Raw genomic sequence first — 18,371 nt, forward strand, 5'->3', positions numbered from 1 at the left:
GGGTCTGAAAACTATTTCACACAGCGAGACAGAACCTTCAGCACGCTAGTGCGCTTTGAGCACAGGTTGTTCAGAAGTCGCAATGTCAATCCTAGTTGTAAGCGAAAAAAAAAAATAAATAAGAAGGTCAATGCTGGGTAGCATGAAATACTAGTGCGGGTTCTAGCTTTGGTGTCCTGGAGGTGCCGCGAATAATGCGAAACAATGGCACGTAGTTACAACTAGTAATAGAAACAAAAGAAATACTATTGAGGAAATACAATAACGTCCAGTCAAGAACTTGTGACGCTTAAAGGCGCGTTTAGTCGGACGTTAGCGGCGCCGGGTGCACGGGGGCGCGTTGGCTACACGTCCAACCTTCGGTCGAACCGAATGGTCGAACTAAAGACGCGCTGTTGTTCTCGCCAACGTGACGTAACGAGTGCGCGCGCTCACGCTACGTCGACCTATGTTTAGCCTTGAAGTTGAAACGCTACCACGCGCCGCGAATTCAACACCGGAGAGAGCCTTGCGTACAGCTTCATTACTTTACAGACAATCATTCGTGCTGAGTAGATACGCAATGTTGTGTTCCAGGTTTGCGAGCACCCCATGGAAATGCGTTAAGGGTAGTTAGTGTTCCGGACTAGTTCAGCCTTGCTAACCGCCAACTCCGAAACTGCTCAACGGCCAACGCAAAAACCGGCACAACGGCGCAATTTTCGACCGTTGCGGAGCTCGTCTGCTCGAGCTTCTTCTCATTCGCATTTATGCGCCACTTCGACGTTCGAACGAAGCGAGGCGTAAGAATGACAGCTATTGCCCTCGTCCGTCATAATGTTCACGAACGCATTTGTGACAACGTCGCAGAGCGCATCTGGAGGCCGGCCAGCCATGGTAGTAAGCCAGCTGCCGAATAGGCAAAAGCAAGCTATTATGGGGTAAAGACGCTTTTGCAGCCACCTCTGCTCGGCTTTAATAGCAAAGTAAGCACGCAGTGATACAAGGAGAGACGTTACTGTCGGTAGGAAAACCAAACTGGCGCCCAGCGCACGCGCTGCGCCCCAAATGTCAGGTACGGCAGTCGCGCTCACCTTAATTCTGTAAGTCCTGTCATGTTCTCCATGGTAAGCCCCGAAGATACAAACGTGACCAAACAGGTCAGGTGCACGTCTGCAAGTGCCGTTGTCAGGTTATAAAAGCTACTGGCCCATGGGCACGTGTTCAATACTGAACCTCTCCAATCATATGTAAACGTTCGCAGGATGCGGCTACACGCGGCAAGCGAACAATTCAAATAATCGCATCGCCAACAGCGTCAAGGGCGAGTAGACCAATCGCCGAGCTGCCTGCCATAGCCGATGATGATGATGGTACACGTGCGTTTTTCTGGTGTACAAATTCACGCTTGGAAAAGTGGCATCATCTAGATATAAAATGGTAATTTGTAGGCGATGCATTTGCAGGTTAAAGCGGCGGAAGCAATTTTTGAAGCTGGAAACACGTCACGGGCATTTGTGGGAATAAAATTTTGCCCTTCCCTTTGCATTGATCGTGCTCGAATTTTGCAGCAAGCTTGTATACTATGGCAAAATTGTTTATTACGACATCTGTGGAGATTGAATTCGTCCCTACACATATTTTAATGCAAATCTTGAAGGCCATGTTTTGTCATACTGCAGACGGCCAAAGTAAATAACGCTGTAAGAAACTCTACATCTTTACGTGTTTTTGGCTCCCGAAATCACTTCCGCCGTATGCATTCAAGAAACAATAGCCTTAAAGATCTGTAATTGTTTATTCAGACGGCGTGACCTTGGCATAAGCAACGTTACTAGACTAGGTTCTGTTGTCAAACTGTCCGTAGGCGCCGTACATCGCGGAGAAGCGTATCCACAGAACACCTATACAAACTTAGAGAAGGGAAACTGTACCTTCCACAGTGCTACGGAAATAAGCGTAGCGGTGGCGTCGTGAACGAAAGTATGCGACCACGGGTGGCGCTGTACAACAGGAAACGGAAACGGGGTTTTGCACAGTTTACCAGGTGTTCTGTGGCTTTACTGGGTTTCTGGCTGCTGCGCCATGCTGCGCCTTGATCGTGCTCCCGCGAGTTTAGTTGCTGTGTGGCAAACGTAACGCCTACATATGTATGTTGGCGCTACGTTTGCCACACAGCAACCAAACTGGCGGGAGCACGATCGAGGCGCAGCAGAATACATGTAGCACCGAGTCATATCGAGTTAAGGCACACCCTCAACTGACTTTTAAGGGCATCCCGAGCGGTTTTTCGTTTATTACGCCGCCGTTACCCCGAGTTGTGCCGCCGCGCTCCAGCTGTTGCATTTCATGTAGGGCTACTGACAGAATGCGGTTTCCAGGTGGCACGATGGCCTCGACTGGAATAAACGCTCACGACACCAAAGATTGAGTAAGCCTGAAAATATTTTATTTGCAGTTTACAAGTACAACAAAAAGCACACGTCTACGCATCCACACAAACGCGGTTACATAGTCAAGAACATAGTCAAGAAATGGCTCATTAATAAGGGTAGCACAAACGCACAAGAAAGAAGACCTAAGCTACAAAACGTATGGTCGGCTGCTAAGTATAATAATTTCCCTGTCACCGCGTGTCACTTTTATACAGCATCTTTACAGCACTACCAGGCCGGGTAGTTTGGCGGAAAGAACGCAACAGCTTACGGCCGTCAGCTGCCTCTTCCTTACGGGTGTCATAATTATCCTAATCTCCGCATCAACGTCGTGCAAGTCCGCATACAGGTATCTGTATCTGAACCATATGTGCCAGCTTAATACATGTGAAGTGAAATTATGATAACCACTGCGTCTTATCAAAGGTATTGGTTTTGCAAATGCGCATTACAGCTGACGGAACGACATACTGTAAGTGAAGCACAAGAGAACAAGGACAAAAGGAGAATACAACACTTGAAGAAGAAATGAAGAATTAGTAGGCGTACAGCAAACAAGCGATGACGGAGAACACACAATGATGCATCGAGTGTTCTGCGACATCGGTTTGCGTACTTACGGTGTTATGGAGATCAACGGCATAAAAACGTACCTTCAAGCGTACTCCCTCAACCTCCGCCGCATTCATTATGATAATCAACGCCTAAACAAAATGAGGCACTATTTTTTGCCAAGAGTAGACCTCTTTACAGCAAGTCTATTTAGTGACTCGCAGACGAAACCAGCATGCTTTCGAAAATGTTTTACCGCCGTAGTATTCGAACGCCAACGGCCAGGAAAACACATCGATACCAATAGGCTGTCGGCTGTCGGTGGTTAATCAAGTACAAAAACCTTGACGCTATGACTAAAAAGCAGCTTCAACAATCAAATTAAAAAAAAATCAACTGCCTATTTGCCTGAGGTAAAAAAGCATCCTTAGACACCTCGATTGTTTATGTCAATGGTTTGTGTAAAGTAAAACATTCAGCATGTTCAGCGCCCCTAGCAGAGAAAGCACAAATTAAAGTATTCGACCAAATTACAGTAGCTCCACTTGCGCGCTTACGCTGAAACGCGCCTCGATTGATTTTTCGCCCTCTGTGGCCATTTGTTGAACTTGAGAGTGTGCGGGGCCTGGCGTATCCCCGCAGGCTGGCTGTACCCGGTTTGGAGACAAACCGGATGTGACGTAAGCCAGTGGCGTACTCCCTGCCCCCAGATAAGTACTTGTACGCCTAGGGAAGGACGCTGCTAGGTGCTGCTGCTAAATCCCTGTGGTGTGTGCCGGCCACATGCCATGCACATGCGGCCACTGCCGGCTCACGTAGGTTCGTTCGCGTGGTCTTGTTACGCCTCGCTGGATCGTGTTCAGTCATGCCGTCCTTGCGCGGCGTCATTGTCGGTGAGTCAGGTTAAATTCTTAAATAGGTCCCGCCTGCGCCTAATTGAGTCTATGAAAGCCTGCACATTCAGTTTTGTGGGCTACAATGCAGTGCGGCTGGCGTGAGCTGTCTCCACGATGCGCTTCGAGCGTGTCGATTTCGCCGTTCTTTATGTTGGCGGAAACGACCTTGAAAGCAACATGGATCCACAAGAAATATGCGACAACATCAAGGTAAGTCTACTGAAATCACAAAATTTGAAACAATAAGCGCTAATAGTTGTGTTGTCTTTTAAATTTTAGGCCTTGATTGTTCAACGAGACGGCCCCCGTCGTGCTGGTTTTCAAGGAGCTCCCTCGCTGCGTAGAACATGCTGATGCGGAACAGAAAATGCAAAATCGTCGCTTGCTCAACCGCAAATTGACGGCTACGCTGAAGCGCATGCCGTGTCTGCAGAATTTGAACCCCGAGGTATGGACCCCCCTTTTTCCAGCGGCATGCCGTTACATACCGTCAGGAACACGCTTGGCTTTTTCTGACTCGGTAAAATATGTTTCACTTTTTCTCGCTGCTCGCTGCGGAAGAAATGCGGACCGTTTGTCGTAGTTGTGTCTCCATTACAGGGTGGCATTACTGCGGTGAACAAAGCAAGTGTTGCCGTACATACTGTGCGCATTTCACCCTTTGTTGGGCGGTCGGAAAATATTGGTCCCACTTTTCAGGGCAACTTCGCTACTCTGTAGCGGTGAAGTGTAATTTCTACCATTGAACATTCCTGTGTAGATATGTCTCTGAATCACGTTAAGCACATTTTTTCGTCCATTTCTTTGTCAAACAACGCGATAGAGCGATTGCGCAGATTGTTTACTTCCCGTTATACAATGTGTATTTTATTCTATCGCCTTCCTTCAAACCACCACAGCGGCAAATGGACTCTTTTTATCGAAATTCCGTGTTTTCATATAAGCTGAATTTTGGTGCGGTTAGGTGTCTAAATTTCTCGTGCCCACAGCTACCAAAACAGGTGATCAAATTATTAGCATCGCGAACAAATCGCATTCCTACATATGCGAGCTGCTACATACGAGCCCTCAAGAATTTTCAAGAAGCATCTTTTTTTCTAAGAACCCTTGTGATATCGGAAAGCCCTGATTGAGGATTCACATACAAAGCATGCTCAGTAAGTATAATGAAAACGTGCACAAACAATGGGTACTGGGTACTGTACTGGGTACTCTCGCTGCTTCTAATCACATTACAGGTGACCACAAGTAGGTAGAAACAGGCCTTGAGGCTGTATAGTGGGATGTAATATTCCCACTTTTCGCTATTACAGAATCGTAGTCAGCTTTGAGATTTTACGTTATGTGAAAAATATTTCATAAAAAAAAACCACTTGTAATGTCTCGGACACAAAGCGGCCTGTTCTCTGCTTGAGTCTATGAAAGGGTTAAGATGCACACACTATTCAAAGGTCGCATTAAGGAAGAAATGAGCGGCACCGTACTGCCTTCATTTCTTCAAACCCTTCAACAAAGCTTGAACAAGTAATGCACTCGAGGGTGTCACTACAGACAGCTGCGGCAACGCTGACGCATGCGCGAGAATATAAAAATGCGGTGCACGCTGCCGTGAAGTTCGAATTACACTTTCCCCCTTGCGAAACTACCGGAAAGGATATATTGCATCCATCGGTGTTAATATATTTTCTTGTTTTCAGCCAACATACACATCCCCGTTAAATCAAATAGATCACTGTAGATGGTGGCCACAAGCATATTACAAGAACTGTGAATTGGAAGCTGTTAGCTGCCTGTGGCACAAAGTCATGCAAGGGTACATGTAGTCTTTGTGTGCACATTGACTTCATGTTTTACTAATTTGACTGGCTCCTATTGCACTCTGGCTGAATAGCAATAACACACAGGCCACTTTACGTTCAAACTACTTGAAAGTCTGCGAAAGCTGAAGGTACATTCATAAAAGTTCATAAGTCCATGGCATTAGTGAAAAAAAATCTAAACCTTTTCTGGTACAGCTGTGCGTTGTCAGAAGTGGCTCAATGCATTGCAGTGATTGAACAGGCACATATTGGCTGTACCACTTGGATTTCAGCCTGCATGCGTTCGCTGGACAAGAAATTCTACCATATTTTACCTCCAAACTTTTGCTCACGAGTGGAAAGCGCTGTTTCTGTTGTAAATAGATGTGGCTTGCACACAAGGTATGTGCATGCTAAGTGCCTTGGTAAAGAAAAGTAAAGGTATGCTGCATGAACAGAAGGTGCTGCAGCCACATAACCTGACCTTTGATCTTCATTATGCTCGCAGATTGAAGGTATGGAACTAAGTGCGTGTCTTTTAAATGCTTGATTTCAGCCAGTTAAATTTGCCAACACGGGGATTCAAACCACTGGTGTCCATCTGCTGTTGGGCTGAACTCTCAATTTAGTGAGAATACTAACCACTGCGTTCATTGGTGCCCACAGATATCAAGTCAGTTGTAGCTTGGCATTACTGTATCACGTCACCAAAATGTTAGAGAACCACTTGAGATCCTTCGATGTCAGCATCCTCATAATCAGTGGGCACCCCATAAGAAAAATAGGTCAATTTTGAATGGTATCCTTGCAAGTGTGAGAAGGCTAGGCCACAGAAACTCGTGTTTCTGATTTGTGCACTATTCAGCCACGTTAAAATATGGGTAGCCTAGACATCTAAAAGACAAGGAGCAAGCAAATTGAATGCAGCTACCAAGCAAAAAATGTGGAAGCGTAAGCTGTTGATTTTCTTACTCTAAAGGCACGTTCACACTGAAGACAAAGCGGCTAAACCGGGCAAAGCTCTTGGCCAGGCGGATAAAAGCAGGCATTAAACGAGGCGGCAAGCCCGATCGCTCGCGGACCACTTTTTTTTCCCGCCCGCCAGAGCTGTCCGCTTTGCCGCAGCCAATCAGAACACCAGACGACGGTGGCGTGTGCGCGATAAGGATGGACGACCGGTGCCACGAGACGGCGACAAGTGCGCCACAAAAACGTTTGATGCTCCGCCTCGGCGGTGCGGGCAGCCAGGCAAGCCGTCCAGTATACAGGGTGTTTCAGCTAATTTGTGCTGAGGCTTTAAAAGAGAAAGACGGAAAGAAACTAGGCCTGCAGTACTCAAATGCAATCAATTCAGTAAACTACCCTTTTGAGCAACTTTAATACTTACAGCTCATTCAGAAACATCTGCTTTATTTTATGAAGATAGCTGCTGTGGTTATTTTTTCAGGACAAAAGAAAGTGCACAAGATCGAAAAAACTACCATGCAACTATGCACTTTTGAGCAGTGACGAACAAATGAACAATGCGGCATGCAGACAGGATGTAAAAGATATGCAGATCCGACACACTGAAGATTATGTAACCAGCTTTCTTTGCTGCTTCTGTTCATTGATGGCATTTGGCAGTGATATGTTAAATGTTACCTTGCATGCACCACTTGTGTTTGTAGTACAGAGCTCACAGGCAGACGTGCACCATCCATATCCTGTGAGAGTAGTGGCACTGTCATTCCCTCGCATGGCGCATCGCATAGCGGGTGACGTAGAGAAATCCGTTTATTTAATCCTTAGGAGAAATAGTTGCTGCCACGTCCTGTGCCCGACAGAGCAGCGCCTGCTGGCCACCCAGGCTTCCGTCATGCAGCATGGCCTCCCAGTGTTGCAGTGTAGGGACATTGAAGTTTTGATGCTGGACCACCACTTGCATACTGTCGTTTTGAGGCCGTGGTGCTGTATTGCAGCTTTGCATCTGCACATCCTGTGTCAATTGCTGGCATGGACACACTTGCAGTGTTTATTTTTTCAGAAATAGCATAAACATGCCATACCACACCTTGAACTATCATTATAATATTTTTAGTTTGCCACCACAACTGTCACCATGTCTAGTTGTAGTGTTTTTCTTTTAAAGAGACTCTATACGAAGGATGCTTTCTGATGGCATCTTTACCTTCTCGTATGATCATTCAGCGAGCACAAAGTGCTGCTGCTTCTGCAATGCTTTTGTCTATTCCTTCCAGGCACACTACTCTCAATGTATCATTTGCGCTGAAATAGAATACCGCCCATTGCTCAAAGCAGCTTCAATATAGATTCCAATCGGAAGAATAGGCAGACTTGTGGCAGTATATGACTTTCTATAGCCATAAAAGGCAAGCTAGCATAGTGGGGCATCTCAATGCTTGTAAAAGCATTCAACTGCATGTATCTCGAAATAACTAAGCTCAAGCAGACACTATCAAAATTCGTGCTTGTCACGGTGAGTTGGTGCGGGAACTTGAAGGTGTCGCTTTTCCTTCATTTTTGTGTGTCTCATGTTTTTGCTAAGGCTCTTGCCACAGCAAAGTTGCACTTGTGGTATTTTAGAAGGGTAATTTACTAATCACCTAGGTGATGTCATTTCCTTCATTTGGTTGCACTTTGTGCATCAGTGCAATAAATAGGTCAAACGGCTTAATACGAAATGTTGCCAGGTCATTTTGGCACAACACTTGTGGATAGCATTTTGGTGTGGCTTGGGCGAGACTGAAAGAGAGAAATTGACACATACAAGCACAAAGGCCAGGCACTGTGGCCTGCACAACCACTAGAATAGCAGCTAGTCTTATCAATTCATACTGAGTATCACAAAGTGTAACGTTGCAAGAACTGTAGCTTGGTTGATGAGACAAGGCACTTACAGCTGTAGCTGAAACATGTGTGATCAACATGTACAAGGTTACAATACTCTACACCCTTTTTGTATTTTAGTTTTTAACTTTGCCCACAATCTGATTACAGCTTTCCAGAGTTCCTTGGAAAATCCTCTCATGCACCTACCATGTGGCGTGCAAGATGGCAGCAGCAGCTGTGGGAACAGTTGAAGAGTCGAAGAAAGGTCCACTTTATAATAGGTTGTATGTAAATAAAACTGATTGAACTCAACCGATTCGGCTTCCACTTTTGTCAAGACAATTGTCAGCAAAGCAATGGGCGATACTAATAAATAGTGCATAGAAATTCTTGGAAGCCCCGTCAGCTTTCTTGCTGTTAACGGGCTGTATTGGTGGTTTAGGCAGGGAATGCCAATTCACGAGGGATGGTCATGGCCACCATGTTCAATGTATGTGCAGCATTAATCAGTTCTCTAGATCGAGTGCACTAATGTCATGGCAGGCCAGCACTTTGTCACATGATACATTTTCGAACCTCGCATGCTTTCTTTGGGGCTGAGAAAATTAATGAAGCATGAAACTAAAATCGGCATGTTGCAGTTTTCAATTAACCATCACTGCATTTGTCCATTCTTGAAACAAATTTTATTGTACCAAATGCATACAGAATGAATTTGTGGAATATCCAAAGTACATTTTGCTTGTTTTGGTCAAGCAGCTGGCAGAACAAAACCACAAAGTTCCAAAGCAGAAAGGTAACACTTCTTTTGAAGTACACAATTGGCGAAACAGTGTTGCTAACACACGAGTGCAAAACTTGCAGCCGAGTAAAAAAAGAAGGGAGCTGCTACACACCACTTGGTTCCTTGACCATTCTTTTTTTTTCTTTTGTGGCTGATTTTTAAAAATCCTTGCTATAGCAAATGCAAGGACATCAGAAAATCAACGCACAACAGATATTGGTGCTATGGTGTAAAGTAATGAAGATATAATTTTGCATGCACATTATTTAGTCTGAAATAGAGGGATACAGCACAAACATTACTCTTCAATCCCAATAAAAAATATGGAACTCGAGGGCTATGGATAAATCTTGAGGGCCTCGGCTTCTGTAATGTGCAGCTATACTTAAGTACACAAGCGTTTTTGAATTCTGCCTCTACCTGGGTGCAGCTTTGTGACCTGGAATGAAAAGCAACAGCCATCGAGCTGCTGCAGTGGCGACATCACAGTAAAAGGTGATAGCGAAAAATTAAAACAATAATATGGCCATGCAACTTGCACATCAGATAAGTCACCTGAAGCTTCTATTTCCAATTTTTCTGGTGTTGCATAGGAGGACAAAAATTTTGAAAAGTAATAGTGTACGATTTTCATACATTAACAATTATGCATATCTAGTTTTTTTTTTAACCATGCTGATATTTAGCAAAAAGTTTTGAGCACGGAGAGCCCGGCGTTTTTGCAAAGGAGTTTCTAGGTGAGGTGGACACACTTTGCTGCTAATGCGAGTTTCAGAAAATTAATTTTGAAAAATTCAGTCACTTTTTTATTAGTAACTTGGCGGCAGCCTTCTAAATGGCATATTTGGAGGCAGTCTCATGTGAACGCACACCCTTTCTTTTTCTAAATCTCGAAAATTGCACTTATTCTGAAATATTGATTATCGCGCTCAATTGAGTACAATCAAAACTTGGTGCATCCTCCTCCACATCAGGCGGCAGTGCCCTGTCAAGAAGTGTGGGACAAAGCTTAAATGATAGCCTGACATGGCATACTGACGCACATGCTTGCCAGGCAAAGTGTGTCGTATCAGCAGCTACAATAACTGGCCAAGATGTTTCCATCTGATGAGATAGCGGGACCTTCTTTTCTGCGCTCCCAGCACACTCGATTCCAATATTGCCTCGATTTACCAGTAAAATTCAATGATGAATATCTTGAATTAGGTGCAACTTTCAAGATTTGTAAGAAATGAGAGTGCATTAAAATGTGACTGCCTCCAAATTTGTGGAGTTCCATAATAGAGGAATTCCTCTGCAAGAATGCCACATTTGCCGCGCTCATAACTTTAAAACAAGAAAATCTGTATGGTAATAAAAGACACCCTGCACGTAACAGTGTGCATTGGAGCATTTCATGCAACCAATATTCAAGCACCTTCTGTCTACAAAGAATTCATAAAGCAAATTTATGCATTAAGACTGGAATCAGTTACGAGCACTGGAAATGCAAACACTGTTACGAACCCTGGTCACATGCCAGGCATTGTGTTGCTGCTCTCTGCGTAGGGCCTATGAATAAAAACCACCTTCAACATCGTACAGTAAGCTACCAATTGCTATGTGTAGGAAGACTTACAGTTCTTCAAATGCAATTATGACCTAGACATTCTAAAGCTTTTCTAATAGTGTACTTTTAGTGAACAAGTACCCCAAACTTGAACAACTCTGAAGCTATAATGCAATTATTATCTGAAAGATGCACTACACATTTTTTTAACGCAGTAAGGAAACATTCATAATCGACAATGCCACCATAGACATGAGAGTCATAATATTGCACTGCGTGCAGCAAGAATAGCACAATCTCGCACAAAAGATTAGTCTCTCCCGCAGCCTTTGAGGCCCCCTTTATTATGTCTCGCTTATGATGCCGTGACATGGTACGAAACCATGATGACGTAACTTATGATCATGAGTTACTCTTGAATGAAAGCTTGTGCACACATGCATATTCCTGCATTGTAATTCTGGAGTGCACTTACAGTAAGGTCACTGCGAAAAGAAGAAAAGGCCAACAGCAAGAACCAGGCGGCGCAGTGCTATTTGCACCTTCTCGGCTGTTGTCGGTTTAAGTCACCTTCACAGCAGCAGAGTTGTGTTATGCGGCGAAGCATATTTAGCATCATGCAGTGAAGCATATCTGAAGTTAAAGGGGACACTGTCACGGGGCCCCTGCTGGTGCTTATGGTTACCCGACACTATCAGCTTAAGTACTCGTACTGTGACCTCTTCATGCATTTGGACAACACCAATCGCCATGTGAAAACCTCTGTTCACTGCTAATCTCGCTAAGAGCCTAAATTGTTTCCAAACTACAAATTTCACCAAGTGGCAAACTTGGCAATGCTTCTGGAACCTCATTCTCAAGTACTTTAATACTACCAGGATGCTTCAATGTCAAACTGGATTGAAAACCTGGGATGAGATTGCGCAAGCTTCTAGCTTTCTGACTGTTTGCTTCACCTTCTACATCAGTGAGTAGGCAGTGTTCAATAGGCGCTCCCGCTTCACCAAGCAGACGACCGCTGACGAAAGCACGGTGAAGGCGAATAATGAGAGCGCAAGCAAACATTCGGAATGCAGGATCTCGCCCTTTGATTTAGAGAAAGGAAGGATAATTTCAACACCAAGGAACCCAAGTATGCGTTCAACAACAAAAGCTTCTGAACGGGCCACTTCCACATCAGCACTGCGGAAAGACTGATTAGCTTATCACCCAGCAGAAATTTTCACTCGTGGCAGAAATTTTCACTGCCACAATCGCAGGTTCAAAGATATTTGCATGATGACATTTTGGGCCAAAAAGAAGATCCGTTTGAGTGATGGTGTAAGCGTGGTGCCCACTGTTGGCTCGGCTTGTGAAGAGCGACCTGCTGATACCAGACACTCTAAGCAGCTCTTTTCGATGTCTGAATCGATGGTGACATGCACTAGGTGTCACTGCTCTTTGAACATGTTGAGCTGTTGTCCTTGCTTCATGAAACATTAAGTAACTACAGTTATGACATTGTCAAACAAAAGTGTTGTATTAGAGAATTTTGTTAACCACGAAGCATAATATCCCTGTACGTTATTTGCTATGCAGTAAACTATTTTGCACCTCTGGTTGGTGAAAAAAAATGGATTTTTGCAATACCAGTAGTATTCATATTCGAAAAATATTCGCTTCGCACTTAGGTTTCATTATTCAAATAAGCTTTGAAATTGAAAAATTCATATTTCCACACCCATAGTTTTGCTCAAATACCTGGAGCATAAGTCATTTGAGGGCGTAACTTCAGGATTAGCAACAGTATGCCACCAAAGAGTCAACACAGTTCAAATTTTTTTACATTCTTTTACAATTGTTTCCTAATGTACATTCATTAAAACCATCTTAAGCCTCAATAATTGACTAAACTAAACTTTGATAACAGCTGCATGCTTGGATCGAACGGTGCATGTTCCGGCCACTCTAGGGTAGCAGTTTAGGGGAAAAAATATCCGTTACTTAGGAATTCCACTTGGTGACCTTGTGCAGAGAAACCCCGGCTGGACCTTACCATCTGAATCTGCTTCACAATGGCTATCACTGGCGTTTTTGGTGTTCTCGATGGCATCCACTTGCTTGAGAAGCTCGACCTCAATGATGTCTGACCACTGGCAGCACTTATTTCTGTTTATCACAGATGAAAATTGCCTATGAGTTCGTATTTCGCCCAAAACACAGACTTTTGCCACATTTAAGAAAGTGGCACTCTCCAAGTCAGTGTGGTCAGCATGCCTGGCATGCACTTTCATCTCCTGCGTCAGAGTGAGTTACTATCCCAGATTAATGTGCTACAGAGATGACAGAGAGGTTGGCGAAGAAGTTGTGTCCAGACAGATAGAATGATAATATTTATGTCTATTGCAATTCAAAGCCATCTATTAGAGCACCTTGCACCACCAGAGAAATCCTAATGGCTTCCTTTTCTTTCACCTCATAATGTGGGCGGTAACACCCCATTAAATGATCCCTAAGATGGTTTTTGTCAACCCTGAGGAAATCTCTCACAGAAAACTTGTAGACAGTCTTAATAAGTGTTGTCAGATTACTTTTCCATGTGTTCTTTATCATCACTGTGGTGGTCGTAATTTCAATTCATGTGCAGCACTCACACAGTGCGCACTCCTTGCAGACATCTGTAACTAGTGGCAGTTCACCAGCATATTTGAAGGGAGGAAAAAAGAGCATGGCCACACAACCACATCACAGCATGTGTATCCATCAGATGACATTGTGGAACCTAATTCTATGTCAGCAGGAAATGCATGGCTTCTGTCGCTATTTCGAGTGCAAATATTTGTCCCACGGGTACAGAGAAGTCATTATGGCAACCACATAATCCAGGCAGCTTAGCGCTGGGCAACTGCAATATTTATGAAGCAGCAGACTGCATTCAAAGCCAGGCACTGTCACACTTGTCTGGGAAAATCTGTGCTTGTATACACAGGGGCCGGACCATTTCAAACCACAGTCACGTTGGAACTCTGTCCACTCTTGTAGGGTGCATTTTCTGTGTAGTCGCTGCCACTGCAGGAATAATTTTCTTCCAACTGCACAAAAGAGAAAATTGCAGCACTGTGCTCTGCAGTGCTTGGTGCAAAGGCAGAACAGCCATGAGCCTTCTCCCATCCACAATTCAGAAATCCGCCAATACATAGATGGCTTACAGTGGCATCCCTACAGGCAGCACACACCACCTATATGCCGCCACTTAGTTTGCAACACACTGAGGGTCTCCATGCCTTTATGTAAATGCTCAAATATACTACAGGACAGGATCTTTAGGGAATAAAGGTTGTTTCACGGTCCTCACATCTATGCTGTGACAAAGCCAACTCCAACTGCACAGGTAGAAATTGCTGTGGAAAATTAAATTTTACAGTTCCATGTACCATATTTTCCATACAGTACTACAGTCTGCAGGATCTAATTTGGGCTGAAAAAGCCCCTCTCATTAAGCACCATGGCAAATATTAGTTATAGGTACATTGGTACGTTGGAAGCCGTCAAGGGAGCATTTTCTCAAACAAATATTTCTAATTAGTTCATTATTAAAGGAAATGGAAGAAATTGAAATGTTGCATTTTCACGCTGCCAGGAGGCGAGTGCTAAAAGTAACAGCACTCAACCCCTTTGCCTCCAAGTGATCTTCCTTCTTCATCTTCCCCCATGACGGAGCCAAGGGTTCACGTCACACTCGCATGACAAGCCCTGTCTTTTCTTTCCTTTTTTTCTTCTCTTCCTTTTTTGCTGTGGGGCACACATCCAGGGATGGCATTTAACATTGTTTGGCTTACGAAAGTCACGTGCCATGGTTGGTGATATTGCAGGCAGCACGTTTTACATAGAGACATTTGTGCATGTAACCTTGACTCTGGCTGAAGCAGGGCTTCGTTGCGACCATGATGGCTTTTGTTTAAAATTTCAGCTGTTTTCCCACTGTGCATCATTTTGATAATTTGGAGACAGGATTGTTAGTGTATGATCTATGCATTGCACTTGTCGGTTTGCAACTTCCAATCTTGGTGAGACGCCTTTTCAAATAACAAAGTGCGACTGAACTTCCTGAAGGCATTTGCCTTCAGGAAGTTCAAGGGAAGCAGCCCACATCCGCATACCTTAATCACAGCTGTCAGTTCTTTTTTTGCTGCTGCTCCGTATTAAAGATGGAAACCCAAGACTGTGGAAGTAGCGTGGGCTTGGTGGTCTGGAGCTTACCATCGGTTGTCGGATCGAACCGCTGGCACCAATTCTTACAAACTGTGCACCCAGGTGCTCAGGATCGTGCCGCTGACTGCATTTTGCAGCGGCTCGCGAGTCCTCAGGGGGCCAGGCAGGAGATACGGCAACAAGGCAACGAGTAACAATGAATGTTTACTTCACATTGTTACGGAGTGGTCAACTCTGCAAGTTTCCCGATGGAGAGCGACAGACATGCTAGTTTGATCAGAAACTGAAGGCTCAAGTCCATTGGCGAAGACGTCCTTTATAGTGTTTGGAATACCCTTGCTCAAAAGAAGGAGAGAGAAAACACTTTCTACGCTGGCGGCCACCGCTCGATACATGGAAGTGTTCAACAAATTTTCTAACCCCCACTGGCTCAGCAGAAGGAAAGGCACTGACGTGCGCGCGCGCACACACACACACACACACACACACACACACACACACACACACACACACACACACACACACACACACACAGACAGACAGAACGCTGGCACCTTCCCTGCCGAGGACGAAGAGAAAGAGCGAATGCACACACGAAGCTTAACCGTCCCACTTGCTGAAGGGAGACAGCACTGTGGAGACTACGCAGACATCAGGGTGTTGTGCAAGCCGTGGGTAAGAAGGTGAAAATGCCTGTACAAATGATAAGGTCTTTTTGCTATTAGGGCCTCCTAGGCGTTTTCCAACGGTTGCAGGCGGCTCGGCGTATTTAAAAGGTCCAGCCTTTCACTGTTGCTTTGGCGCCGTGACACAAATCGTTGACCACACAGGCCAGTCATAACATCAGTTAGACTAGTTCTTGCGCACGCTCAAGGACACTGAGCTTGAACGACGCCATGAATGCTCTGTCTTTTCAGTGCTATTAGAACTGTTTTTGTATTTTCTGTGTATACGAAGTCGATTATAAATCTCTTGTGCATTTTGCAACGTGGCCTTAGATATCCAAGCACTGAAACGCAGCCACATGATCAGAGTGAGCAGCATTCACTTGCATATCGTGAGTTGCCAGAATAAATTGAAGATATTGTGCTGCGACTATCAATACTGCGTCATGAAGCAACCAGAAATGACAGTACCATGCTTCACAATGCGACTTTCATTTCTCCCCTGGTGCGCTTGTACTTCTCTGGTCCCCTTTCCACTGTGTAGGGCTCCCAGAAAAGCTTTTCTCAGGACAGGGGACCATACTGTGCGCTCAACCAGGTGGCACCCATCACCACAACATTGCCCCAATCAGACTCACCTTGTCATCTCTTGTCCTGTCCAGTGACGTCCTTCACATTTCAAGGATGAAGGTTTAGCACTGTGTTTCCGATGACTCTCTTTAGAGCTCTGGGACAGCGCTTCCGCTGCCAGGGGTAATGCTACAGAACAGCGATTCCACTGACCCCAAGCAGGTACGCCATGTTTGAAGAGACAAAGATAAAACCTTGTGCAGGCGGTCCGGCATGCATATACATCTTTTTCTGCGCCTCTTTCTAAGCAACAATACTTTCACTGGTGAACAGGAAGGCAGCCTTTGTTTCTTTTTTTCATAATCGTTTCTCAGTTTTACAAGGCCATAAAGAAAAATAAAGGAAACAGGAAAGATTGCAAACCAGCCCTGCAATTTTCCTGAATTATTGGAAACGAATATGTGCGAACAGAGGATGCCAAATGAAATGAACAGCCAGGTGCAACAACAAGTGACATCATTCAGGTGGTGCAGGCGGTTTGGCGGGCCCATAAAATGCCTTAACGAGATTTATTTGAGCGTGAACATGGTGAGAAGGCTGCTTCTGCCTTGCAGTGGTGTAAAGACTGCTGCATGTCTGGAGGTTAAAATGCTCATCATTCTATCATACATGGAAGTATTCCGACTATTTAGTGGAGTCATGGGAAAGCCACTCAAGCCTACATTAGCAAAATGTGTAGTACTGATTACAGCGAACACACTCCCTCCATATTCATGCAACCGAATGCAAACATACTGAAACCTGAGGTGTACCTGACGAGCGTACCTGCCAACAGCCCATAGGACAGGAAAGGCAAATCCCTGTGCATGCATAGTGAATTCGTCACTGCTGTGCATGCTCATTTCGGCAAACTGGCATAACAGATGAATTGCGAGTGCAATATGTGACTGTAAAGCACGTGGCGCATCTTTGTCACCATAACTTGAGCTTGGTGAGAATCAAGTGGTTTGATAAATGTACAACAGAGTCAGCAATGGTGGGACAGTTCTTAGAAACTTCACAGCATGCCCGTCTGCCTCTACAATGTAAAAAAAAATTGGCTTTGATCCAAGAGCCAGATCTTTTTGACTGGGCAACATTCATGCACCAGCTTTGTCAGTTTTTTGATGCTCCCACTACTTGTGCTGAGGTCGCGAGAAAAGCCCGGAGAGAGTATAAAATTCGAGAATCATGTACCTCTTACATTGTGGATGTCCTTGCACTGTGCTGACGCATGAACACCACCACGTCTCAAAATGATCGAATGCGACATATTAAAGGCGCAAACACTGTTACCTTATACGTCCTTGGTATGCAGAACCCCAGCACCTCCACCACTTCTAAGGAACCGCTTTATTCTTGCCGAGCTAGAGCTATGGCGAGGAAGAAGCGACACACACTACGTACGGATGAGGAAGATGAAGGAAAGTCACATTGCGCTCACAATATCGCTAATGTGGTAGTTTCCCAAAGGAAGCGGTCACACCACTGCATATAAAGTGTATGCACAGGGATTCTCATATGTCTTCCCTGTCCAAGGGACTGGTGGCAAGCACCACAGAGCAGCACTGGTCAGGTGCATTCCAATTAAATTCTTAAGAATTGAGAAAAGGCCGATTCAACACAAAGCAACGATCTGACACCCTTGCCAAAAAACCTGTTGCACTGGCATTAAGTTTCAGATATTTGCGGCCACACATAGGTAAACCAATGGGCAAGGTTCTGACTGGTGTTGTAGTGAGTACTGCTCCAGGAGGGCACATGTAACCGGCAAACAGAGGCCTCAGGAGAGCATTAGAATATAATCAAGGAGGCGGCAGGGTACCTAAGGGGCAGCGGAGGGATCATAACTGGAAGCAGGGCGGTCCTAAACTGGAAGCAGGTTATGTTGCTCCAACTCACGGACCACCCTGACTCCAGCCTTGTCCGCGAAAGCGGACAGCTGATCTTAAAATGCGTCAGGAAATTCGGAAAGTACGACTTACACACAGCCTACAGACATCATAGATATACTACTAGCACGCGCAGGCCTCGGCGAGCCCCAACCCATGGACCAGTCCGCGTTCTAGCTCTGGTGTTT

The 18,371-nt window shown here is 44.9% G+C and overlaps 1 protein-coding gene across 3 annotated transcripts in view; it reads right to left on the reverse strand.

Annotated features, from left to right (window-relative positions):
• The window catches only part of LOC142580016 (protein regulator of cytokinesis 1-like), a 102,968-nt gene that overhangs the window by 76,016 nt on the left and 8,581 nt on the right, over window positions 1–18,371 (reverse strand). For 2 of the 3 annotated variants that reach the window (XM_075690737.1, XM_075690736.1), the window contains exon 1: window positions 1,074–1,282. The exons of the other annotated variant lie outside the window; for it this stretch is intronic. Coding sequence is in view for 1 of the 2 variants with exons in the window: in XM_075690736.1 (XP_075546851.1) it covers window positions 1,074–1,105 (32 nt within the window). In the remaining variant the exon portion in view is untranslated. Of the gene's footprint in view, window positions 1–1,073; window positions 1,283–18,371 lie in introns of those variants that run through there. 3 annotated transcript variants of the gene reach the window in all.

This window comes from Dermacentor variabilis, chromosome 4 (genome assembly GCF_050947875.1).
Source record: "Dermacentor variabilis isolate Ectoservices chromosome 4, ASM5094787v1, whole genome shotgun sequence".
NCBI classification, from domain to species: Eukaryota; Metazoa; Arthropoda; class Arachnida; order Ixodida; family Ixodidae; genus Dermacentor; species Dermacentor variabilis.